General features: G+C 34.5%; 1 protein-coding gene across 4 annotated transcripts; it reads left to right on the forward strand.

Annotated features, from left to right (window-relative positions):
- The first annotated feature begins 1,979 nt into the window (after nt 1-1,979).
- On the forward strand, nt 1,980-21,049 carry LOC142352297 (very long chain fatty acid elongase AAEL008004-like). 4 transcript variants are annotated; one of them, XM_075404819.1, is made up of 7 exons: nt 1,980-2,326; nt 7,555-7,811; nt 15,134-15,321; nt 15,822-15,896; nt 16,547-16,718; nt 17,393-17,520; nt 19,623-21,049. In XM_075404819.1, exons 2-7 carry the CDS (start codon nt 7,766-7,768, stop codon nt 19,896-19,898), a joined length of 885 nt encoding a protein of 294 aa, XP_075260934.1. In that variant the 5' UTR covers nt 1,980-2,326; nt 7,555-7,765; the 3' UTR covers nt 19,899-21,049. The 4 variants fall into 4 exon arrangements, with proteins under 4 accessions (XP_075260934.1, XP_075260936.1, XP_075260937.1 ...); XM_075404821.1 differs by lacking the exon at nt 1,980-2,326 and adding an exon at nt 2,625-2,929; XM_075404822.1 differs by lacking the exon at nt 1,980-2,326 and adding an exon at nt 4,141-4,258.
- Nucleotides 21,050-26,382: the final 5,333 nt, after the last annotated feature.

The following is a 26,382-nucleotide window of genomic DNA, read 5'->3' on the forward strand; positions in this document are numbered from 1 at the left end:
TTCGTATAAATGTGCACATGAGTAGTAGAGCAGATGCCAGTATAGGCATTATGTTAAACTTTTGTGTTGTGCAGTTTGTCTCTCATTCGCCTTTCGGCAAATGATTCTTGTTTTGTTTATAGAATTCCGCCCATTTGTGGCGCTTGAGTGTTTTGGGAGACTGTCTGATGTTTTTCTCGGTTTTTGTCCAATGTGGATCGAGTTTTCAGCCCAAATGGGAGCAGTCGCTGATTTATATTCTACTTTTTCCCAAAATTTCCGAAGTTTTTAATTTAAAAATTTTTCAATAACTGACTGACGACTGGAAATATAAACAGCGAACAGGAGGAAGTAATGCTCTATAGAGATAAAATCGAACACATCAAGGGTACCAAAACCAGTGAGTTCACGCAATAGAGACTAAAATGCAAAATAATCTGAAAGGCAAAGAAACATTAAACAGAACTGCAGTTCACAACAAAAAATTGAAGAAGGTTGAGCAGCAAAAGAACTAGAAAATTAACTCGTTTTAAAGTAAACATCTAATTTTCATATGAACATTGTTTTGAAGCTCGGTAAAAAGTTGCGTAATAGTCTATGTCATGTGTATCAAGAAAAATGCTTTTCTTGTATATTTTTCTTGTTACATATAAATTATTACGCAAATTTTTACTGAGCTTTACAAAAATGTTCACTTGAAATTTGGTCGATTACTTCAAAGCTATTTTTTTGCTACTCAAGCTTCTTCAATTTTTTTGTTGTGAATTGCAGTTTTGTTTAGTGTTTCTTTTCCTTTTGGATTTTTTTTTGCTTTTAAGTTTTTTTACATGAAGTCACGGGTTTTGGCATACTTTTATGTGTTTGATCTTTTCTCTATAAAGGAGCATTTCTTCTGTAGTTCACTGTTTATATTTTCAGTCGTCAATCAGTTATTCAAAACTTTTTTGAAGGAAAACTGCTGCTCTATTAGGCCTCTGGGAAAACGAACTTTTGTTGTCCTCAGGACACCAACGTTCAATTGCAGTTGACATCGTGCTATGAGCTTCTGTAGTTCTTTTGCTAAAGTTTGAGAATGCACTTATTTGAAAAAAATGTCAACATTTCATCAGCTTAGTTAACTATGCAGATCAAATTGGCTCGTTTTTTTTTGTTGTTTTCTTTCAGAAACTTTTGCATTAGAACAAAAGAAGCATATAGCACAGCGGTAATTTAGCAACTGAACGTTGATGTTCTCAAAACAAAATAGATTTGTCTGTAATTGCTTCTCTGCGAAAATAAAAACTTATCCACACATTTTAAGAAAGTTACAGATTTTCAGATTTTTTTCCTGGGTAATAAAAATTTTTTCAATTTTCAATAGGCCAAAATTCCAGTAACTATCTGTGTGATGGCGGCCATAACCTCAATCTGGATTATAAAGATTTTAATTGGTTATAATTGATGCCAATATTGTCACTGAAATAAACGCAGCAGGCTATGACTAAAAAGGGGAAAAGATAAAACGGTAAAAACTAGTGGTGATGGTGGACACAACCATTGTAGAAATATCGAAACATTTTCAACCAGACAAAGCTTGTCAGGGCACTTTTTAAATCGAAATTTAACTCCAATTTTTACAGTTCCCAATTTGTTTGTGGCCAGATATAAACCTTTTAAACATTTTGTAACAACAAATATTTGTGACGTCAATTTCGCTTAGTTTTAAAGCAAGCCATTAAAACTTGTTATAGTCATTGTTTTTGTGGACATGAAAAATCATGGTTAGATTTTAATATTGTAATACAAAATTGTATATCTCAAGGTCCATTAATGGTATGATAAGGCCTGTTTTCGTATACATATGTGTTCACACAAACTGAGACAATACTATGGTCACTTAAGCGTGAAAAAACAGGTTGTGTCGTGCTGCTTTGAACAAAATCAGAGTGTATATGTTTGCGTAAATTATGTGCAATAATTAATAGTAGGCGATAATTTTATTACACTGGCATTTTAAAAAATATTTTGATCGAACGCACGCTCGCTTTTACACACGTTTCTTGCTCAAAGTTGAAAACAATCTAGTTTTCAGTTTTGCGTCTAAAACCAAATTTTTTGGTTTTGGTTTAAACGTTTGTGGCTAATTGTATTCAAATTTAAGTATAATATATTGTTTTATTTAGTTGGTAAATGAATAGTTTGAGGGTCTTTTAAGGAACGCAGTCAAAATAAGCGATCAAGGTTCGGTTATCAAAATAATACTGAGCAAATATTTGATAAGAACGCTCCAACATCTGTTCATAATATCAGCCTTCATAAGTTACATCTTTATATTAATGGTGAAAACTCGACCTTAACTAAACTCAAGGTAAGTTGAAAGTTTGTTACACCTTTTCAACATCACAATTTCACTATCTTTCAAACTTCTTGTCAGAATCACCCGATTTCAAGGACGAATGGGTAAAACTCTCAACGATGAGAGGGTCATTTTAGAATTGTTCCGCTAGTGTACGTGGCAAGATGTTCAACATACATACCATTTTAACATTGTCCGAAGGCTTTTGTCTGTTTGGTTGAAAGTTGAACTAATATTTGTTCATGTGTTCTACAAGCGCCATTTGAGCATCAACTAACTAAGTATCTATCCCCCTATAATCTAAGAGAAAGTTCTTCTTGGTGAAATTTGGTGCTTATAGACCACGTGCACATACACTCAATCAATTAGAATTTATCCTTAAAGACCTCTAGCTCTTTCTTTGTTTTCTTTCTTTCTCTTTCTTCTGCTGAAGAATTAAGAACATATTATTGTCCTCTGCCCAATTTATTATTCTCTCTTCGTCACTTTATAAGTTGCTGTGGTGTATTGTGTTATTTGAGTAACTAAGCAACCCCAAAATAGCACACAGTCTATTTTACTTTACATTTTACACACCTGGGTTGGTTCAATCAAACAATCTCTTTTGAAACTACTGTAAGTCGGTGTTTTCATTTTTAGGATTTCTGAGTCTTTTTCCGTTATAACTTTCCCATCCCCCGCCATTATAGCCTTCTCCCCCCCCCCCCCCCCCCACCCTCCCTAAAAATTATAGCTTTATAAAATAAGCTGGGGGACCAGAATAGATCAAATATTTTCGTGGGTGTATTCTGAACACCCCCCCCCCCCCCCCCAAGCGCTTAATGTTGATATAACTTTTACGCCCCCAGGCGCACGTGCTATTTTTTACAGAGTAAGGTTCTTTGTAAGTGGGGCGTATATAAAATTCTTAATTCTTTTTTGGGGCGGCAAACAGAACAGATCCAAAATTTTATTAAAGCCCTCGGATATTTTCCATTCCCCAGTACGTATTTTCCACCCCCCCCCCCCCCCCAGATACAGAGCACGTGACATTACATAATAAATCTTTATGTAAAAATATGGCACGTGCGTCTGGGGGTGCAAATAATATGCACCCACAAGGCTGGGGAGGGGGCACAAACAGAAAATATCCAAGCCCTCCATTGTGTTAATTTTACGGAAATCGATTGAGGGTGGGGGATATACGTTCTATGATCTTGGGGGCGACGGGGGCTCTAATGGGAAAGAGGATATCTTTTGCATTTGTGCATACCCCCAGCTTAGTGGGTGCATATTATTTGCACCCCCAGACGCACGTTCCACATTTTTACATATAATAATTTACTATGCAATGGCACGTGCTCTGTAACTGGGAGGGAGCATAACGTACTTGGGGGGGGGGGGGGCACAAAAGGAAAAGATCCGATGAATAGACACAATGATATAGACGGCGCAACATTAAAACTACAATCTTACACTGAATGGTTCATAAAATGTAGGCCCCTTGATTTTTAAAAAAAAGTGCACTGGGGGACAAAGTATGGATTATTTGTTTTGGCAACAGGAAACACTTACTGCGATTATTCAATCATATTAAAAAAGCTTTTAATAATAGATCATTTACGACAAAATATGTTGAAGTGCGTTTGATGCGTTTTTGCAGAGAAATAAAAAAATTATCTTTCGTCATAAAAAACTTCGATTCCAAATTTCCCCCCTCACTTTTGTCAGCACTGAAATTTAAAAAAGTAATTGCGGAATTTCTATTCAACAAATCAATTATTAACCGAAAAAAAAAGGAGCGTTCATATTTTTACACAATGAAAAGAAAAGGTATTCAAATTGAAGTGGCAAATCCGATTATTCTGCAAAATATTCAACCGCCGCTTTGAAAATTCGTTTTGAATTCTTACGGTTAATCGTTTTTTCTCACGCTAGTCACGCTGTATAGTACTAAGCACACAGGTAAGGCAGGTTCTATCAATCAAAGTTTAAACAGGTAGCATTTTTTCGTATCTTTTTCCTGTTTGCCCCCCCCCCAAAAAAAAGCACACAACTGCTTAGTGGGTGCATAATATTTGACCTAATCATTTTTTTAGACAAACATATTTTTACGTAATCATTTACAGACATCTGGAGCTTTTGAGTTTTTATAAGACATGAAAAAAGTACTAAACTGTTGCTTTATGTTTTTGGGACCTTTTCCGTTTGTGCCCCCCCAGTACGTTATGCGCCCCCAGTTACACAGCGCGTGCCATTACATAGTGAATCATTATGTTAAAATATGACACGTCCGTCGGGGGTGCAAATAATATGGGCACACTAAGCTGGGGGGCACAAACGGAAAAGATCCTGTTTTTGCATACCCCAGACTCAATAATTTCAGTAACAATTTCCTTTTAACTCTAAAGAACTAAAAAACTCTTTACAGCAGGATGTCCATGGAAACTGTGAGATGAATAAGGAGTTTGTTTTTTTTTTGCTGAGTCTGTCACGAATGCAAAAAGTTAAACGCTTTTTCCACAAAGAGCCATTAACCAATCAGATTCAAGAAATTAAATATGAACAGAACTCTTTCTAATCGGTCGAAAAAGTTTTTTTAATTTGATTTTAAGTAAATAGAACCACGCTATATACCGATTAAGGTTGTTTCCGATTTATTATCAAAAAGTTTTCTGAAGGATTGTTAACCAATTACGAACCAACTTATGCGTCACTAACGTTATCCCAAAAAGCGGCAAAAGAGCATCGAAAAAACCGTGCCGTTTAAGTTTCGACTTTTTTCTGTTTAAGCCCCCCCAGCTTAGTAGGTGCATATTATTTGCAGTCCCCAGACGCACGTGCCATATTTTTACATAATCAATTACTATATAATAGCACGTGCTCTGTAACTGGGGGCGCACAATGTGCTGGGGAACACAAACGGAAAAGACCCTAAGTTCCACTAGTTGATTTGTACTTTCAAAACGCCATTACGTTGCTTTAAAAAATTGAGTTGGTACTGAACCTTATTGAATTTGAACTTCCAAAACAAAAAAGTGTCTTCCACATTTAATTTGATGCCTTGAACGTTTAGTACAGTACACGCCTCAGGGGCTCTGTCAACACCATCCTTCTAATTTCACAAGCACAACTTAACTTAAAAATGCGAAAACCAGAGGACATAAAACATCAAAACATCAAATCTCACTAAATACAGTTTAGCGGAGCGCATATGCCACCAACAACAATTAAATTTTCTTCCCCGAGCCTCAAACACTACTACTCAGAAACAATGCCAGGGAAAAATGTTCTCCTCCGTCCCACCGCCCATACAATCGAAATACTCAATTTTAATTTGCAAATACCCAATCTCCAGAAAATTTCAATCTGGAACCCGTAGTAACCGATGTTTCTCCAAAACCGAGCTCACTTTTTGCACCCAACCTCAGTGTTCCCGATCAAGCTTCGCGATAAATTATCTCCCTCCCCTCCCAAACGGTTTTCAAAACTGTAAAATGAAAAACTTAAATGAAAATGGCACACCATGATCATCCTAAAACCATCCTAAAAATGCGTCTTTTGCGTTTTCAACAACACAAACAATCAATCGTCAAACAAGGTGCTGCTGTGGTGAATAGTGTGCAACCAAATACATAGACACATATTGCACCGTCAATATCTAATGTCCCACCACGTGTCCATCTTAATTCATTGCCCTTGAGTGATATACACTAACCATAAGGCGTTTGCAATACCAGACAATAGATCATTAATTACGGAGCTGTTCAACCAGGCGGGAACTTGCACAGCATAATCTTGACCCATTGCAGTGGCTCGAGTTTTACGGTCAATTCAAAAGCGTGATTTGATTGACTCACAGTCGCTCACTGATGATGATAATTTTACGTCCCTTAAAACGTTCGTCACTAGTAAAGCAAAGATTTTAATCGCCTAGTTCACCTATTGTTTTCTATAATGCAACGATTCCAATTTCGCCCCCCCCCCCAGCTTAGTGGTCATATAACCTATAGCCCCCTTAATTACGGGAAAAAACCTTAAGGTCAGCTATAATTCTTGTGGGCGTGCTATTGTGAAAAACAGACGTTTATTTTCTTTTGTTTCTCCTAAAAAAGTCGACTGTCTCCTAAAGATTGCTGATGCTCAATATTTTACGGATTTTGAAGCCTTTTTGATTTTTCTTGGTTCCAATTCAAAGATCTGTTTTCAGTACTTGTAAAATGGTTTTTACTTTCTTTTTTACTTTCTTTAAAAGAATTAAGTCACCATTCCAAAGATGCGATTACCAGGAAAATTTTCTTATTTGCTCGAAATTTTTTAATTATCTTTTTTTCTCAGAAAAACAAGTGGCAAAGAAAGCATTTGCTGTATTTTTTGTTGCGCAACATTTTTTTATGGTAATCTTCATATCATTGTCTGACTGATATTACGATTGCAGAAAATGACATTAAATGGAAAATCTCACCTATGCATAAATTTTTCAATTTTGAGGTTGGATTTAACTATATTTAACTTCATCACTTTGCTAAAATTTTTGTCGCATGCAAGAGCTATCATTTATCTTTTTAGATTAATTCGTCATTAATCTATCTAGTATTTCAAGAGTCAAATTTAACGTTAAAAATCAGGTATATTTTGAGAAAGTAAAAGACTAAGATAGCAGTTTTTAAGCCGTTCAAGCGCGGTGAAAAAAGCACTTTTGCACAAATTCGACGGCATTTAAATTATGAAGGCTTTTTATCTGTCATTTAAAACGTGGTGAAGCCTTATAAGCATTTAAACAATATCACAAAATGGAAAACAATATCGCCAATTTCTATGACTCGCTTTTCGCTCAACGTTTAAGTTGTTTTTTTTTCCAGCTCAGTATATGTAAAATTGTACATTATTGTTATTACAGCTTTCGCTTCGATTTTGGTGGCGCATTTATCCATTTTTTATAAGAGCTCAGAGCATTTTCTATTTTACATTAACGTATATTTTACTAAGCCAACACTCTGCTATAAAAAACTGACGGAAAATTGCAAACATATAAATATGGAATCGGAAAGCCATTAATTCACATTATTAAGTGTGAAAAAATTACTTTATTTTATCCTATTTTAATTTGAGATAGTGGAGAAAAAACATGTGTAAGTTCTAACCGCAACTTTTAAATTTTTCACTCGCTGTTTTGTAGATTGTGTATATAGTTAGCTAAATTATAAAAAATGATACATAAAATATCTTATTTCATTTCTGTTCATTTTTGTTTCAAACAGGACGTGAAATAACAGAAATAATTCAGGTCAACTGAGCGACAAAAAGTGGGACAAAACGGACAATTTTGACAAAGAAAATTTGACATCTGCAGAGCATCTTTGAACATTAACGGCGTTCAACTTCAGCGGAAAAGAAAACTAGCCCGAGTGTGAACGAAGGAAAAAAAACCCGAAAGACCATAAAGAGATTATTGTTTGTTATTGTGACGAGATGGATATATACGGGGCACTTCAGAACTACACGACTGAAAACAGAAGTAAGACAAAATTTATTTACTTCAAGCTGCTTATGGCCCTTATGATATACACTGAACAGCAAAAGTAAGTTATCACCCCCTATTTTTCGAAGTAAAAATTCAATTTTTAAGACAATATTACTTCAACTTCAAATCACAATTTGAAAACAATTTTTTAACCCTTGGTCCCCTACACTTGTCCTCTCGCCTACCAATGATATTTTGATAAAATTCAACGTTCACTTACCAGAAATCTCAATGTAAAGTTGATGAACATCATCCAGGTTTAACAATAAAAAAATCTGATATTTTTCACGTTTGTTCAACTATGCTTGAGTTTGCATTTGCGTTACACATTTAGAGAGATAAAAAGATGTGATTAAAATGTGATATTGTCTCAACTTTCCTCTTACTGTGAAACTTAGATGAAGTTCAACTTTAAATTGGGATTTCTGTAAGTGAATTTTATCTCAATTTCACATTATACATCAATCAATGGTGTACAAAAAATTCAAATTGTGATTTTAAATTGGAGTGATATTGCCTCAAAAATTGAATTTTTACTTCGTAAAAATAGGTGGTGCTAACCTATTTTTGCCGTTCAGTATACCCTCGTTGACAAAAATAAACGCACAAATTGCAGTTTTGCATGATAAACTGCCTGTTTTTGAAATCAATTTTAGCTAACATAATATTGGTGGTGTCTTGTGTTTTTTAATTGCTCACAAACGAAATTTGTGTCAATTATTTTAGTCCTGTTGGTCTTTTTTTAATGCAATATTTCGCTTGACCCATTTTTCGTCTGATCCATTTGACTTTTCTTCCTTTAAAACGGAATAAACGGGTAGCACCGAGCGGGCATTAAGTTTCATTAGAGGCCCTTAGCTGCGTTTAGTAGACCTTTAAGTGTTTAGCGTGGTGAAGTTACTTGGAAGGCTGTAGTTTAAAGTTAAAAGATTATTTTTAAGAGTTTTGAGCCCAAAATGTGGCAATTTTTTGTGTTTTTTTTTTCGTCATTTTTCGAATTTTTGGTTGTACCAGTCTAAAATTGAGGCTTGTTAAAAATGATACACTTTTTATGACCAGTTTTGGAGTTATATGATTTGGTAACGAAAACAAAAACAAGCTAATTTATACTAGTTTTCACAACTTTTTTAAACCTTTTTGAAAATGTTCTGTCTTTTTTGAATTTTTTTCAGCCCTAGGTGTCAAGAAGACTCCTCTAGGGTTTGGTAATAGAGTACTACGTAATTTGTAATTGTAATAGAAGGATTTTGAATATCGCGAATGGAAAGGTTTTAACATCACAAAATTTTTAATTTTTCAATTTTTTTCAGATTTAATGTCATTATTCAGGTGTTTTTTCAACCTCAGTGGTCAGAAAACCTTAAAGATTTGATAAAAAAGTTACTGAAGATTTTTTAATGGCCATGAAATGGGTTTCAACTTTTAATTATCACAAATTTTAGCTATTTTTTTATGAACTTGCAATTTTTTTATGTTTTTTTTTGTGAAATTATATGGATCAAATATATGGATCTTTATGAGGCAGTGAAATTTTTAAAGCTTGATACAGGGATACTGGATAGTTTAGTCTCCTGCGACAATGAAATAATTCTGAAGATAGTAATATCGACCGTTACTGGCAAGCAAAACTTTTTAAGTCTTGCAGATGGGGTACATGGAAGATCTAAAGAGAGAAAAAAATTGTTTTGAACGTTTTTTCTGTGCAAAATGTGAAAACTTTTTTTTAAAATTTTGTACGTTTCATGTTTTTTTTTCTATGTATATGATTTAATTACTAATAAAGCTAGAAAACTAGAAGTTGCAGAGTTTAATGTCATCATAGAAAATACTTCTTTCTCTCTCTCTCTCTCTCTCTCTCTCTCTCTCTCTCTTCTCTCTGTCTCTCTGTTGGTTGGGGTTTCTTTCCTTCATTTTCTTGTTCACGTTTAAATCTCTCTCTCTCTCTTTCTCTCTTTTCGTAAATCTTTTGTTAATGCCGCACTTCAACTGCTGTTGTGTGATGTGATGTCATCACCTATTACCTTCACCTCACTTCCTCTAAATTAAGATAAAGCTAGCTACTGACGAAGCCAACTGCTCGCCGATCGTTTGAGAGCAATTTGCCCGACGCTGGTCTGTTTTGTTTTTACTAATCGACGCATATTCATTTGAACTTTATTTAATCTGAATTCAGAGAAACCTATTGGCCTACTTACAGGAAAATCTAGAATAGAATTTTGCCAGTTTTCTTTAAGCAGCAGTTTTCTTTAAATATGAGAACTTAGTGTTAACTTTAAACAGATGTTTTTGATGCCATTTTCAGCTTCAATATTATTGGAGAATTTGTTTTTTTCCACTGCAAGTTAATGCTGATATTGAGCTAACGCTAAAAAAAATTCAATTCTGGTGCTTAGGATGGACAAGTTTTTGTTTTAGTTTTATTTTTTTTGGTGTTAATACTAGTGAGCAGATATTTATTTGATAGCCGCGAAACGATAGCTCGGGCTATTATTGTCCTACGCTTGGTTTTTGTTTTTACAATTAGAAGTATTTGGATTGAAATGGTGTGCTTTATTTTCTACAATACAAAGTGTTTGGATTATATTGGTGCTCTGTCTTTTTGTAAGATATTTTTACGCACTTTTCAAGGACTTTGACCTTTCAAATCTAGATAAAGAGGTAGCACCCATTAGGCAATAAGTTTAGTTAGAGACCCTTAATTGCTTTAAATAGTCCTTCAAATCTTTGAAGGAGTGGTGCAGCTGCTGGGAAGGCCTCAATTCACGGTTAAGAGGTCATTTTTAGGAGTTTTGATTAAAAAAATAGTGCCTATGTTCTCGTTTTTTGTCATGTTCTGAGCTTTGTAATACGTATTCATACTAAGGACGCATGGATTCATGTTTATCAGTAATTATTGTTGTTTATAGGGATTCTTAAAGCACTATTTCATGGAAAAAAATGTTTAATTGCTTTTTTTTTGGTTTTTTCGGTCATTTGGTTTTAATGAGGTTTTGTTGACTGTCTTAAGTTGATGTTGCTGTAAATTTTCATTGTAAGATTATTAGTTAAGTTAATTCTTTGGATGGTTATTCAGGAACTGCCCTGCTATTTTTTTTGTCGTCGTCAAAGTTTTTGTTACGGCTAGATGACGTCACAATCACTTTAATTTGCTTTTTGTACATTCTTTCATGCAATTTTAATTGAATTGTGCGCCTGGCGTCTTTTTTCACTCTTTGTGGAGAGACGTTTTTGTTTGTTAGCGTCACTCCAATTGAAGGTTGTTTAAGAGCAATTGATAGAAGCAACAATAAATTCTACAGATTCTTTTTCAAAATATAACAACCCAGCGTTCAATAAAACTTCTTTTTGGTCTTTTTCTTAAAATTTGTTGATACTGCAGATATACAAAACTATATTGCAGTTTTTTTCTGGCACTCTACCAGCTATGTTTTTAATATACTTTCCAAAAATCTCCTGATAAAGGCAATGCGATCTGTTATTGATGTTCAATGAATTTTGTTAATAGAAGTTGTCAACATCGTTGTTGAACAAGTAGATCCAGTCTTATAAGCGGTATGATTATTATGATTGAACACAGAAATAAGCCCTCTCAGAACTCAGCCAAACGGTAAATAAATAACAGATCTGAGCTGTTTTGAGACCTACCATTGAGTTTGAGCTGCTTCCGATAGTTTTAGGGGTCGAAAAAGACTTTTGGCAATCTTAATGCCAGAAAAATATTAATGAGTGATAAGCAGTTTTTTTGAAAGAAGTCAAGAGTATTAGAAAGGTTTATATGCATATGAATACATATTCAAATATAATTAAAATTAGAGATTCATTAGAGATTCATTATTAATAAATATACCTTTTGTCAACATAAATCGGTATCTATCGTATCTGCTATATAGATTTCCCATTCAATTCCACTTTGCTATTGCAGATTGTTTGATTCATAAGAGGCTTCCAAAAACAGTGGTCACTCCCGGTTTTGCTAACGTTCTTTATTAATGACAGCTTAAAACATAATTTTAGCGTAGAGCTTCTATTTTTTGCTGAATTGATTAGCCACAAATACGTGTCCGAAAATCTGGCAGTGCTAAATATTTTCAAAAATAAGATAATAGATATGTTCTGAATTGTTTCCATCGTTTTGAATGTCGCATCTTTTTTCTGCTGAACATCGGACATAATAATCTAGCCTTTTCGATACGTCATGCAATGGTCTAAGAAAAAAATCTTTTTTTTCAGACCTCCAGAACTTTCCACCCAATAAACTTAGGGTGCTAGGATCAAATTTTGATATGAAATTATTTATCACCTCCTCTTCAAATATAATCTTCATAAGTTTTTTTAAGTTATAATAGTTAATTAAAAAAATAGATATCGAAAGATGAAATTAAAATCTTGTTTATAAGTTGTGCATTCTAATTCGAATGGTTTTTTTCAATCTTTTTCCTGCTGGCTGTTTTAAATATTTTCAAACAATGAGGCCTGTTTTTGTGTGTTTGTACATAATGTTCCGACCCCGCTCAAGCAATTTTTTTTACTTATTTGTCCACCAAACGAGGAAGAGATAGAAAACTTTAAAAAAAATGCTTTCTATTGGAAAATAATAGGTCTATCAAATTCGTAAATCTACTTCAAGCGTTAGCCACTATACAGATGAAACGAAAACTCATTAGACGGTCGATGATGCCTGCCCTTACAGAGAATAGGAGACAAGAAGGACTAAAATCAATAAAAACAACAAGTTTTACTGTCAACTAAAACTAACGATTTTTTTAAAAACCTAATGAAGAATTCGAAAGAGCATCAGATGAAAAGTAAACTAGACCAAATGACTTGCATTTAACCAGAAAAATATGGGATCTGTCTTTATTGAGAATATCTAACAAGTATACAGAAAACGGCTGATTTTAGAGAATACATTTACAGTTTATGAACAAGAATTTAAACTCAAATTAATGAAATTAACTGATATCATTCAATGGCTTCATCATTATATTCATGCTAAGTTACCTTTGAGATCTGTCAATATCCAAAGTGTTATACGATTACAAAGAACAACGACAAGCAAAAATCAAAAAACTTTTCAATTTTGTGAGGAAACGATGTCGAAGCCTATCAGATCAGAATTCATACACTAAAATTTTTAAATAAAAGGACTTGTGCCTAATTTAAATGCCACTAATGTGATAAGTAACTTGTCAATAATATGCCACAAATTTGATCATAATACAAGTCAACATCAAAATGCAAAATCGAACCTCAAAAATTGAAAAACGTAAAAACACGAAAAACAAATTATTCAAAAACTTTTAGTACCACCAAAACTCTCTTATTGAGTTAATATTACAGCAATGAACACTGCGTAAATATTCACATGGAAATGAAAGCAACCTCAGGCTCACGCTTTGCTGAGACTGAATAATGAAAGTGGTGCTGAATACCCGCAGAACTCAAAATATCGCAGTCAATTTTATGCAACATGTGTTGGAGCCAACAAACCATACGCTTTTTGCTGAAATCTTTAAGTATTTTTATTGGCCTTTTTTAACGCAAATTTGAACTGTTAACAATTGAGGCTTGATTTGAATTCGTTCTGAGTGTAACTAACATTCAAAAAACACAAAAATGCAGAAGTTTTCCAAAAAATATATAGCGCCCTATTACAATCCGAAAAAACATTTAGCTACAAAATCCACAACGAGACCAAAACTAGACTTGCTATTCATTTTCCAATAGAACATAAAAGAATCCACACGGTATTTTGACCAAAATTTGAAAAAATAAATGATGAATTTTGGATGCTTATAGAATTATTTTACCAAAAACCATGATATATGAACTCAAAGCATTAAATAGTATCAGTAATAACTCCCTAGATACCAAATTAGACGTTTAATTAAGTACACTCAGTCAAAAAACTACCGAAACAACATCAAATGCTAGCAAATTACAAGAATTCGTTGAAAAATTACAAAAACATTCTGTCGGAGTCTTAAAAACTATGAGATTTACTCATAAAACACAATAATTCATTACACTGTTTCATTGCACATTATTGGAACGTAAAGAGAGCTCCTACTAATTTAACTTTCAAGAGAAGACTTTTTTTGTAAGTTTGGTTAAAAAGTGCAAAAGTGTTTCAAAAAGGACAGACCCGAAACACAAATCGATTTCTGCAAGAACCAACAATGAGATCAAAACTGACCTTGCTTTCGCTGTGCGGCTGTTTTCAAACGCAAATTTTACTAAAAAATTGCCTGATTTTTTTGGCAAACAAAAACATTAATCTTTCAATAATAAACTATGCATTTTATTGATCTCGGTTTAAATTACCAAAAGTCCGCAAAAGTGTTATTTGCAGAAAACTTTGTGAGAAACCCTAGGTATAATTAGCCCCTAACTGAGTAAAATAAATTTGTTTCAGCGCCTTTTATATCTGCACCACCGGTCAAACTAGACAAAGTAAGCCAAATAGGCATATTTAATGCAATTTTTATATGAAAAAAGAGAAGTGCTGAGTTTTTAAAAGTTTAGCTAAAACTTTGGCAAAAAAGTTAAATTAAATATTTCACTGAATCTCTTCTATCCTTAAACGTCGAACAAATAGAAATATCGTTAACAACTTTATCATATTTTAGCAAAAAATGCTCAAAGTTTGAGCAAAAATTACAAAAAACTGAACAAAACGGGAGCTAAGCTAACAAACGTTCATTTATTTTTGAACCTCCATAACACCTCGGAAAAATCAAACTTCAAAAAAAAGTTCAATTTGAAATTCTAACCTGGACAAGCTTTCTAAGGATACCAATCACAATCCTGTACAAAACATTTATCGATCGGCGAAAACTGACTGAACAAAAAAACCAGTTGAGTATATAGTTCCTCCCCCACTAAATTGGGTCGGAACAATTACCATATTTTACACCAAAAAAAAACCAATTTCACTATATTAACCACAAAATTGTTTTTTAGACAAGATTTTTGTGGAGGAACCAAGTATTGCCAAAAATTATCGGATCGAAGAATTTTTTTCTGATAAATGGGAGTTGTTGAATAGATGTAGCAGATGCCTTTTCGAAAATTATTGTTTTGTTTTCAAAAAATTTTGGTACTTATGGAACCAAATCAAATTTTTTTATATTTGTCAACCAACCAATTTGAACGAGACACTTGATAACGGGCCATCAGCCCAATTGTGCTCTCAGTCAGCAAAATTAGAGAATGTATTCCTACACTCATAAAAATTTGATGATTCTGAATAACTAGTAGAAACAATTTATTTTTACTACTATTATTATTACTTTTTAATCGATTGTTTGATTCAGGTGAACTGAGTAAGGATTTCTTCCTCCTGGGTGATGTGCGTACAATTGGACTGTGTGTATGTGCTTATCTCTACATGTGTCTGTATGGACCCAGACTGATGCAGTCCAGAAAGGAGATGCAAGTGAAGCCAGTCATGCAGGCATACAACATATTCATGATAGTCTCAAATGCATACATTCTAGAAGAGGTCAGTCACATATTAATCTCTTTTTCTTGTAAAACTTGGAGTGACATCATCAATTTTTCATAGTGATATTTAACTTACCGCTGCACATTATTCAATTTCACAGCATGTGCTGAGCACTACTGTAGTCCCGGGTTGACCCCATAATTCAAAAAGTTATAAAATTAAAACTTCATATTATGGCGTCTATGAAAAGTTGTAGTCATAGAACTCTCATTGTATGAAAGTTGTAAATTAACAAACTTTTAAAGAAATCATGAAGAGGGCTAAAACAATGCACAATTACGTGGGTAGATAGTAGAAAATAAGTTTTTAACCCAGTGAAACCAGTGCCAACTTAGTTTTGACGTTCATTGTAGATAAAGCTAATAAAATTTAGAAAAAGAAAAAATTACACCTCCCCAAAGTATATAAATTCTTCGAATTTTTGGAATTGTATGCACCCGTTCTTCCAAATATAACATTAAGTGTTTTTTCTTTCACAAGTTTCGTGTGTTTCACAGATAGTGGCGACAATTGAAGGCTGCAACTGGTTGTGTGAGCCAGGGGATTTCAGAGTGACACCCAGAAATACCAGGGTAAGAACAACAATTACCCCTTCAAATCTGTTCAATCGTATGAGAATAAAATGGTTAATGGTACAACCCAGGTCGAGGTTCCAGCTCAAAATCACTCTTTTTCAAACAAATTCAGCCGTAGATCACTATGATCAGACGCGACGCTTCAAGATGAGTCGTATTATAGCAAGAAAGTTTTAGTTCGCACGTTTAATTCAAAGGTCAGAAGAGACAAAAGTGAAAGCGAACTCAATCCGCTTTCACTGAGCTGACAGGTACAGATTAAATAATAAGTACAACCTTCAAGGTCATATGGATAACAGAATAAGACAGGCTGAAATTAAACGGCTGCCGAAGGATTAACACTAATGACAGTCGATAAATAGACGTCGACTTCGACTCGTGTACTCGTCCTTGCAATCAGGACGCATTAAGGCGCTTGACACCCCCCCCCCCCGTGCCTCATGAAATGGTACTCGCATGGTTGCCAACGACGAGACCTGTGGTTCTATTAGCCGATAGGCTAAACTTAGAAACGAATTTCTATAGCATTGGGTATTTTTTTACATATTGAGTATAATGAGAGACAGTGGTTATATTGGTACATTGGGTATATTGGCGGATCGGGAATTTTGTCCTGACAGCATTGTTACATGTTTAGTGTGTTCTAGCATGCACGTGCCCTGTGGCTGTACTACCTGACTAAGATCATAGAGTTCCTGGACACAGCCTTCTTCATTGTGAGAAAGAAGTTCACTCACGTCTCCTTCCTCCACTGTTACCACCATGCCAGTATGAGTGTACTCATGTGGATCATCGTCACTTTCATGCCCACTGGAGATGGTTAGTAATCATAACTAATTTCGGATCTATTCTCTCCCCCCCCCCACCCCAGTGTTTTCTACGCCCCCCCCCCCCCCCCCCGTTACAAAGTATATGTTGTTATATAGCAGATTACCATGTAAAAAAATAGCCCGTGCGCCTGGGGCGTAAAAAATATAAGCCCGCTAAGCTGGGGGGGGGGGGGGGGGCAAAACAGGATAGATCCCTAATTTCACTTATTTAACTTCATTTCAGGATATGGTAATGACAATATAAATTTAATGCTCTCAAAATTTGCGGTACTCGGCAACATTCAATTTTAAAACATTTGTTGCTTTTTAATAGATAAAATTGATCTCAAAAAGTTCAGTTTCGCCAACAAATTTTTTACCAATAGGATTTCAGAAGTATTTTTGTTCCAAAAATATATGGATTAATGTCACAAAATATCGAAGACCTAAGGATTACTACCAAGAAATTACAAATCGAACGTTTCTTTTGACACCAAGGTTGTCAAGTCATCCTTAGTTTCTATTATAACCAATTAACCACGAAAACAATTAGCCACGATTTATCTACAAGCAAGATCCGATGGCAATGATTAAATGCGCGATGATGCTTAATTAACAGCAAAATTAACTTAATTAACAGCAGCTGCATTAACTCTAGTTATAAGAGTATTTGAAATATTTCAGCTTTTGCCCCAGTGCTGTTCAATGTGGTGATCCATGTGATAATGTACAGCTACTACTTCTTCGCTGCCCTGGGTCCAGAGTTCCAGAAGTACCTCTGGTGGAAGAAACACCTCACCAAACTACAAATTGTAAGCAGTCAATCTCCCTGTTTTTCAAACCAAGCTAAGCGTACTTGTCAAACTCATTTTGTGAGCTTTTTAAAATCATGATGCAATTCTTAACGCCTTTTTTAATTCGACATTTGTGCCTAAATTTGGGTCGTGTTGATTTTCTTCGGACCCGAAAAGAACTGATTTCTGGTTTACTATCTAACCAATTTTTAAATACAATATTGAGAAATGCGAGTAGCGTGAATCACCATTTTGCAGGAATTAATATTGAGAGGGCGATAAAAACCGTGTGCTATTGTTTCTAAACAATTGTCATTGCATAACTCGTTCGGCTGTTTTGTCAAACAGAGTACGAATTCATTACTCTTATCGCTACTGTTGGTATATAAACAATATACAGTTGTATATGCAATACATATAAAAACTCGTAATCTGATCACAAAACAATGTTAAAACACATAAGAAGAATTTTAATTGCTCTCGAACGAAGTTTGAACCAATTGTTGTAAACGTATGTCTTTTTCATGCAAAAATTTACTTGACCGTTTTGACATTTCGAGTGACCTTTGTGCCCTTGAATTTTTTGTTTCGCGTGATCTGCATTTCTCACTCATTGACAAGTGCCAGCAGCTGAATTCAGTGAAAGCCGTTCACTACGGCTTTCACTAAGTAAATGAAAAGTGCGCCAAATTTGGCGCGAGTTTTTTTTACTTTAAATTTTATTAGTGGTTAATTGCTCTTGAACGAAGTTCATAGCAATTAATGTAAACGTGTTGGCATTTTTATGCAAATTTTTTGCTTAACTGTTCTTGCGTTTTTCTTCTAGAACATTCTTAACATTCTTTGACTTCTCAATTGACTTTTTCACGCTTTCGTTCTTCATTTTTGAGTGATCTCTATTGTTCTCACTCCTAAGTAAAGCTTGTTGCTAATATAGAGTCGGTTGCAGCAGAACACCAATAAGGGCCAAATAGCACAGTCGGCAGTGCACTGGGCGTTGACAATTTTTTCCATCAACACAAATTACGCAACAGTTGTCACTGCAACGCCAGTTAATTAGCTAAAACCATCAATGTTCAAAACTAGCCTTAACTTTAAAATCAACCTATCTATTTCATGGCAATAAAATAAAATAGCTTACTAGCAGGTTAGAAAAATCATTGTATTAACCAAGCAGCTACAGAAACACAGACCACTTGCTATTTCATCAAAAACACTTTAAGGTCTTACTCGATAGATTCCAAGTACCAATACGGGTAATAAATCGTGAAAATGATAATCAGATTATGTCGGTGCATTATCTCTAAGATTGCAACGCCGATCGGTAAACAATCTAAATTGCACAGCACATTTTGATTGCACTACTTACAATTTTTAATAACTGTTTTTTTGCCCCAGAAAGTTTACAGATAGTTTTCTTAACTTTTGGTCAAAGGAAAAACTTTTTGTACATTTTATGAGGCCCCAAAGCTCAATAAAAAAGACTTTGTGAATCATGTAATTGTTTTTGTAAAATGTGCATAAATTATTTGTAAGAAATTTTCAACTATGTTTTAACTCTCGTTTTGTTTCAGAAACACTTCGCAAAATTACTTTTCACAGAACCATTTATAGAGTTAGGCAAATATTTGATTATTTAACTATGAAAAGACCACGGTGGGTCGATTTTTCTACATTTAATATTACTGCTACATGAAAATAAGCCTGTTAAATCAAAAATATGGTGCATAATTTTTTATGCTTTTTTTTGGGCCATAAGAATCTATAGTGTTGAATATGCTGTCATATATTTGATTAATGTATTTTGTATGATATCATAATATCTAAGATAGGTGTAGATAGACCCAGATTGTCACCCCAGCTGGGCACATAAAGTTTACGCCGTCCTAAAGTGTACTCATGATTTGCAAATGGGGGTCATGAAGGGCAATGGAAGGGTCATAACAGAATAGATCCATAATTATTGCGTCACCTAAGCCACTCAATTAAAGTGTGTCATAACAGCCACTCAATTAAAGTGGCAATGGAAGTGTCATAACAGAATAGGACAAGCAAGCAGATTATATGGAAACAGCTCCCGTTCATCTTCCGTACATGTGTGGAATTGAATCTCTGTTTAGATCCAGTTCTTTCTGATAATCCACCATGGAATCAGTGCCCTGTGGATGAACTGCAACCCTAGACACAGGTTCATCTACTACTTCCTAGTCTGTTACATGGTCTCATTCGTCATCCTATTCCTTCAGTTCTATATCAGGAGTTACATTAGAACCTCATCCTCAACATCAACAACAAAAACAAACAAGTCAAAGGCCACAAACAACAATGAGTCGTCCTTGTACGAGAGCATGAATGGAGTCACGAATAAAGCTGACAATGACAAGAAACAAGAGTGAAAAGTGAAGATCAAAATCGAAAAAAAATAATGTCTGACATCTTGTTTTTGCAGCAACTTATTAGCAGCGACATAAAAAAATTGAGAAATTGAACTAAATACTGATCCGACAATTTCGTGTGTTCTTGAAACGTAATTGAAGACCATCACAACAATATGAGAACACAAGCACAATTTTTGTCGCCTTGATTACGTATAAACAAGCAAAATGCTGTTCATGCTTTGCATCAGCTATTTTCAGGCATTAAACCGAAACGCTGTTTTCTAAAAAAAACATATTCAACTACAAAACGGTTCTATGTCTGACAACTTTCAATTTCAAATAAATTTCGGCAGTACCAGCACAATAGCAACTTCATATTAAACAGTACGACATCAAAACAGAAGACAATAAAAAACGACAAACAACTTTCATATTTATAAAGCAACCGAAGAAACCAAGAAAATGATTACTCATGAACGAACATCGAATAATTCATTGGGAACATTTCACGAAACTGCAAATGCACATATTCTACACAACAAATTGTATTCATTGGAAAATATTGCGTAACATCTAAACTTTTAACAACCGAAAAATAGCTAAAACCGCCTTTGAAAAAGCCTTATATTTTTATGCACAATTCAACCATGTATCAGTCTATACAATTTTTTTTAAAAAAAACATTCTATGGAAATTGCTATCAAAAATGATTACAGATATTTGACACATGTTTGAATATTTCACAGTATACTAATCTTTCCCCAATAATTCTTTTCATTATAACCTTGAAACTTGACTCTTATTCTGCATTTTGTTGCAAACTCAATCCTGCTGTTTTATCTATATTTACATATAACTGTCTATAATAACAATGCTGAAATATAAATAATAATGGTTAGTTTATAGTTTTGTGGTGTATTTATATTCGTTCATTTTCTCATGTTTCGTATTCAATCGTAATAAGTATTATATTTTTCTTTGACTTTAATTTAGTATCAATTCCTTTCCCTTTAATATCGATGAAATTCTCCCCCATCATTTCAATCAATTATAATTAATCACTCAATCATTTATTACCCTATAAATAATAAAATTCAGATTAAGGTCATTGTATGTGCTATCTGTTCAACTTTTGTGTTTTGTGATCAATTTGAATTTTCGGAACAAAATTTTCTCGTTAGGACAATTCAGTGCTAAAATGTAGCAAGATTATGGTTGAAGAAAGAAATTCGAATTCACTTAAGATATCTTCATTCTCCGATCGTTTCGATTCTTAAAAGTCCAGTTTTAAACTTTTGCATATATCGCACAAAAACAATAATTTTTGTTTATTGGCTCTTGAAACACGTTTGAAGCAATTAATGCAAACGTGTTTTTTTAAAAGTTTTTGGTTAACCGTTTTCTTGTACAGCATTCTTTCGATTTCAGTTCTGGAGTGCGTCTTTCAAATTTAAGTCTCTTGCTACAATAGAACCAATTGTGAGCGCTGAGCTCACATAGCCCGGGAAGCGTTAGGGTTTATGTCCCCGACCCTCATCCTAGAGGTCGCTGGTTCGAACGCTTCCGGAGAAGTTTTTGCACTACAAAATTTTGCTCCAGCCCTCTAAATTGTTTGCTTCCCCTGTCATTTGAGATCCATTCGCCCGACGTTAGTCGGTTATGTTTTTCATATCACGCAAATTTAAAATATTTGGTCGCAAAATTTTTTAGAAGCTGCTCATTAATAAAAAAAAACAAAGAAGAGGGCTTGTGTGATTCTGTTCGTAGCGCACAAAAAGCGCGATTTAATTAAATGATAGTTTAATTTAATAATCAGAGATCAACTTGAATATGTCATTGTTTTTGGCTTACCAAACAGGTTTCATTATCAATAAACGATTGTTATTTGACTGGCGCATTTGGTAGCATGTTGTGTAACAACTTTTAAGATGTCAGATTGAAAAAACTTGAACAGTTCTGCCACTTAACAGCCAGCAGTTTGGGTCACTGATGATAATACGCTTGAAAAGGTTGCTGTAGGGCGTTTGATTTCCTTCGCAAGTTTGTGCAAAATTATTCCAAAGGAATTCATTACAACGGGTTCGAGTAGTGTAACATATTGATTTACTTATTATATTAATTTACTTGGGAATTAATTGCTCTCAAACGAAGTTTGTAGCATTTATATTAGACCTGTCGGTCTTTGTTTATGCGATTTTTTCGCTTGAACGATTTTTCGTCTGGCGCTTTTGACTTTTCGTCCTCAAAAACGGGATAAACAGGTAGCGCCTAGCAGGCATTAAGTGCTCTCAGAGCCTTTCACCTCTGTTTCAGCTCAAACTGTTTTGGAGACTTATACTTATGGTGTGAAAGGCGGTTCTTAGAGGTTGAAGACCCCTCCACTGTTGACCCCCCCCCCCCCCCCACTATTGCCCCCACCCGCCCCAAGCGTGCTGTTACCTCCCCACCCCACTGTTGCCCGACCCCCCACGCCCTCGTCAGCCCTCGGTACAACCCCCTCCCCCGTTTCCAGCTACTGACGAACAGCCGCTCGCTAAAACACGCAAACTTATACTATTTTGCACAATTTTTTTAAGCTTTTTGAAAATGTTTGAAATTTTTTTATTTTAATTAGCCTTAGGTGTCGAGAAACCTTCTTTAGGGTTTTAATAATAGGTTACTGCATAATTTCAAATGATGATGGAATGGTTTCCACATTATAACATCACGAATTTTAGCATTTTTTTATGTTAATGGAATAGTTTTTCAATTTTTTAGTTTCACAATTTTAGCAAGTTTGATAAAATTTGTTTTTTCAAGATTTTTGAAAATTTTCGTTGCTTTTTTAAAGTCTTTTAGCCTCACGAGCCAAAAGAAACCTCCTCTAGGGTTTGAAAATAGGTTACTGTATAGTTTTTTTGTTGTAATGGAACATCTTGCAAGATTTTAACATCACGAAGTTTAGCATTTTTTGACAATTTTCGCCATTTGTTTTTTCAATTATTTGATATTTATGGTCACTGTTCAGATTTTTTGAGCCTCAAGGGTCAAAAAATTTCCCTTGCGGTTTGATGTTAAAATAATGGGAATTTTTGTTGGTCGTGGATTAGTTTTCAACTTTCTAAAATCACAACTTTTAGCATTTATTTTATAAAACTTGGAATTTTTTTGAAAGTCATATGCAATTTTTTTGTCGTTTTTTAGGTTTCTCTAGCCTCAAGAGCCAAGGGACTTCTAGGGTTCGATAATATGTAGCTGCATAGTTTGTAAATGTAATCGAATCTTTCAGGATTTTAATATCACGAATTTCAGCAATTTTCAGGAAAAATGTAATTTTTTGTTATTGAATGTTTTCCAGCACCAGGGTCTCTTGGACCTCATCCAAAGTTTGATAATAAGCTGCTGTTTTTCTATCATGCTCCAAGTGCATGGAACCTTATGAGCCAGTGAAACTATTTCAGGCTTGAAACAAGGATACTGGATAGTGTCTTGAGACAAGGAAAGAGTTTTTTAAGATATTAATATCTGGAATTTTAGCAAGATGTTGTTAAAATTTGCAATCTTTTCCAAATTTCTTCAATATTTTTTTTGTCCTTTTCTGAGTTAAACAACCATTACTGGCCAATGAAACGTTTCAAGCTTTGGATATGGGTTATTTGAGAGAATTTTTGAGACAAATACTGCGAAGTTTAAACTTTTTGTTTTTAATTTTGCCTTTTTTCAGCTTTTAATTCATTGGAAAATATTGCTATCTCTCTTTCCCTCTCTGTCGGTCGGAATTTCCTGCCTTCTCTTTATCATTCACGTTTTAATTCTCTCTCTCTCTCTCTCTCTCTCTCTCTCTCTTTGCTGATGCCGCACCTCACCTGCTGTTATGTGGCGTAATGTCATCATCTCTAATCCTCAATCACAGTAAATTATACTAGAATCGTTTTAATCATAAAAGACTTAACAGGCACTTTTGGTAAAACATTGTCAATTTTTCTCCAAAGCAATTTGTAGCAAATCTATTCCTCTTTGACTCTTTTATGCAATTTTTCGCTTGGGCGATTTTTCGTCTGGCGCTTTTGACTTTTCGTCAACAAAAATGTGATAAACCGGTAGCGCCTATGGGGCATTAAGTGCTCTAAGAGCCTTTCAGCTCTGTTTCAGTTCAAACGATTTTGGAGACTTATACTTATGGTGTGAAAGGCGGTCCTTAGAGGTTGAAGACACTCCACTGTTGACCCCCCCACTATTGCCCACAACCGCCCCAAGCGCGCTGTTAACCCCCCCCCTACCCACTGTTGCCCAGTCTCCTACTCCCTCATCAATCATCGGCGCAACCCCCCTCCCCGTTTTCAGCTACTGACGAGCAACCGCTCGCTAAAACACGCAAACTTATACTGTTTTGCATAATTTTTTTAAAGCTTTTTGAAAATGTTTGAAATTTTTTATTTTAATTAGCCTTAGGTGTCAAGAAACCTTCTTTAGGGTTTTAATAATAGGTTACTGCATAATTTCAAATGATAATATAATGATTTCCACATTTTAACATCACGAATTTTAGCATTTTTTTGATACAACGAGCAATTTTTTTCAAATTTTCTGACACTTATTTTTCCTTATTCAGGTCTTTCCAGACCCAGGGGCCAGAGAACCTCCTATAGGCTTTGACAATAAGTTACTGAGTTTTTTTGTTCATGCAATAGTTTTTCAAATTTTTAATGTCACAATTTTAGCAATTTTAGCTTAAGAGCCAAAAAAAACCTCTAGGATTTGAAAATAGGTTACTGCATAGTTTCTAGTTGTAATCGAATGTCTTGCAAGATTTTAACATCACGAAATTTAGCAATTTTTGATAATTTTCGCCATATGTTTTTTCACTTTTTTGATATTTATAGTCATTTTTCAGATTTTTTGAGCCTCAAGGGTCAGAAAAATTCCGTTGGGATTTGATATTAAATTAATAGGAATTTTTGTTGGTCAAGGATTAGTTTTCAACTTTCTAAAATCACAAGTTTTAGCAATTTTTTAAATAAAACTCGGAAAATTTTTCAGTTTTATGATATTTTTTGCCGTTTTTTAGGTTTCTCTAGCCTCAAGAGCCAAGGGACTTCTTCTAGGGTTCGATAATATGTAACTGCATAGTTTGTAGATGTAATCGAATCTTTTTCAGGACTTTAATATCACGAATTTCAGCAATTTTTCAGAAAAAAATGTAATTTTTGATTGAGTGTTTTCCAGCACCAGGTTCTCTTGGACCTCATCCAAGGTTTGATAATAAGCTGCTGTTTTTCTATCATGCTCCAAGTGCATGGAACCTTATGAGCCAGTGAAACTATTTCAGGCTTGAAACAAGGATACTGGATAGTGTCTTGAGACAATGAAAAGGTTTTTTAAGATATTAATATCTGGAATTTTAGCAAGATGTTGTTAAAATTTGCAATCTTTTCCAAATTTCATCAATATTTTTTGTCCTTTTCTGAATTAAACAACCATTACAGGCCAATGAAACGTTTCACGCCTCGGAGATGGGTTATTTGAGAGAATTTTTCAAACAAAAAAGAATGTGAACTTTTTTTAATGCAAAGTTGAAACCTTTTGTTTTTTATTTTGAATTTTTCAGTTTTTAGTTCAATGGAAAATATTCCTATCTCTCTTTCTCTCACTGTCAGTTGGGGTCTCCTGCCTTCTCTTTTTCGTTCACGTTTTATCTCTTTTTTTCTCTCTCTCTCTCTCTATCTCTTTGTTGGTGCCGCACTTTAGCTGCTGTTAAACGGCGTAATGTCATCATCTCTGATCTTCCTTAACAATAAGTTATACTAGAAAAGTTTTTTATCATAAATAAATTAACAGGCACTTCTAGAAAAATATTGATAATTTTTCGCCAAAGCAATTTGTAGCAAATATATTAATCATGTTTGACTCTTTTATGCATTTTTTTCGCTCGGCCGATTTTTCGCCTGACTCATTTGACTTTTGTCTTCAGAAACGAGATAAAGAGGTAGCGCCCAGTATACATAAAGTTCTCTTAGAGCCATTTAGCCCACTAGTCTTCAAGTATGCAATTATCACAAACTGTTTTGGAGACTTACGCTTATGGCTTGAAGGGCAGTTTTTAGAATTTGATCCCACACTCCCACCTACCACCGCCCCTACACCAGTCCCCCAATCCACTTTTGCACCCTCGCTGCGGTGCACCCTTGCTGGGGTGACCCCGCTGCGCTCAGCTTAAGCCCCTTCATTTAATCTAAAGCTAGCCTAATTAAACCGTGGTTAGGAATTGATGAAGTCAACAGCTCGCTATTCGTTTGATAGCAATTCGCCCAACGTTAGTCAGTTATGTTAAATTGTTCCAGTATTACAATTTGGAGCAGGAAAAACATTGTCAAAAAAATTTTTGGAAAAGATTTTGAATCAAAATGAGACGAAAATCAAATTTTCATTTGATTCCAGTTAACTGAATATAAAAACAACAAGGAGGCTCGGTGATATGCGTTCGCACATAATGTTCCGACCTAGCTCATCCACATTCTTGACT

Source organism: Convolutriloba macropyga, chromosome 13, assembly GCF_964194025.1.
Source record: "Convolutriloba macropyga chromosome 13, txConMacr16.3, whole genome shotgun sequence".
Lineage (NCBI taxonomy): Eukaryota > Metazoa > Xenacoelomorpha > Acoela > Convolutidae > Convolutriloba > Convolutriloba macropyga.

What these genes read in the sequence shown, in the direction of transcription:
- LOC142352297 (XM_075404819.1), top strand. Translation starts at nt 7,766, where the DNA reads ATGGATATATACGGGGCACTTCAGAACTACACGACTGAAAACAGAA. An exon ending in TGACACCCAGAAATACCAGG is followed by an intron (nt 15,897 to 16,546) that starts GTAAGAACAACA and finishes AGTGTGTTCTAG; the next exon opens with CATGCACGTGCCCTGTGGCT. An exon ending in ACCTCACCAAACTACAAATT is followed by an intron (nt 17,521 to 19,622) that starts GTAAGCAGTCAA and finishes ATCTCTGTTTAG; the next exon opens with ATCCAGTTCTTTCTGATAAT.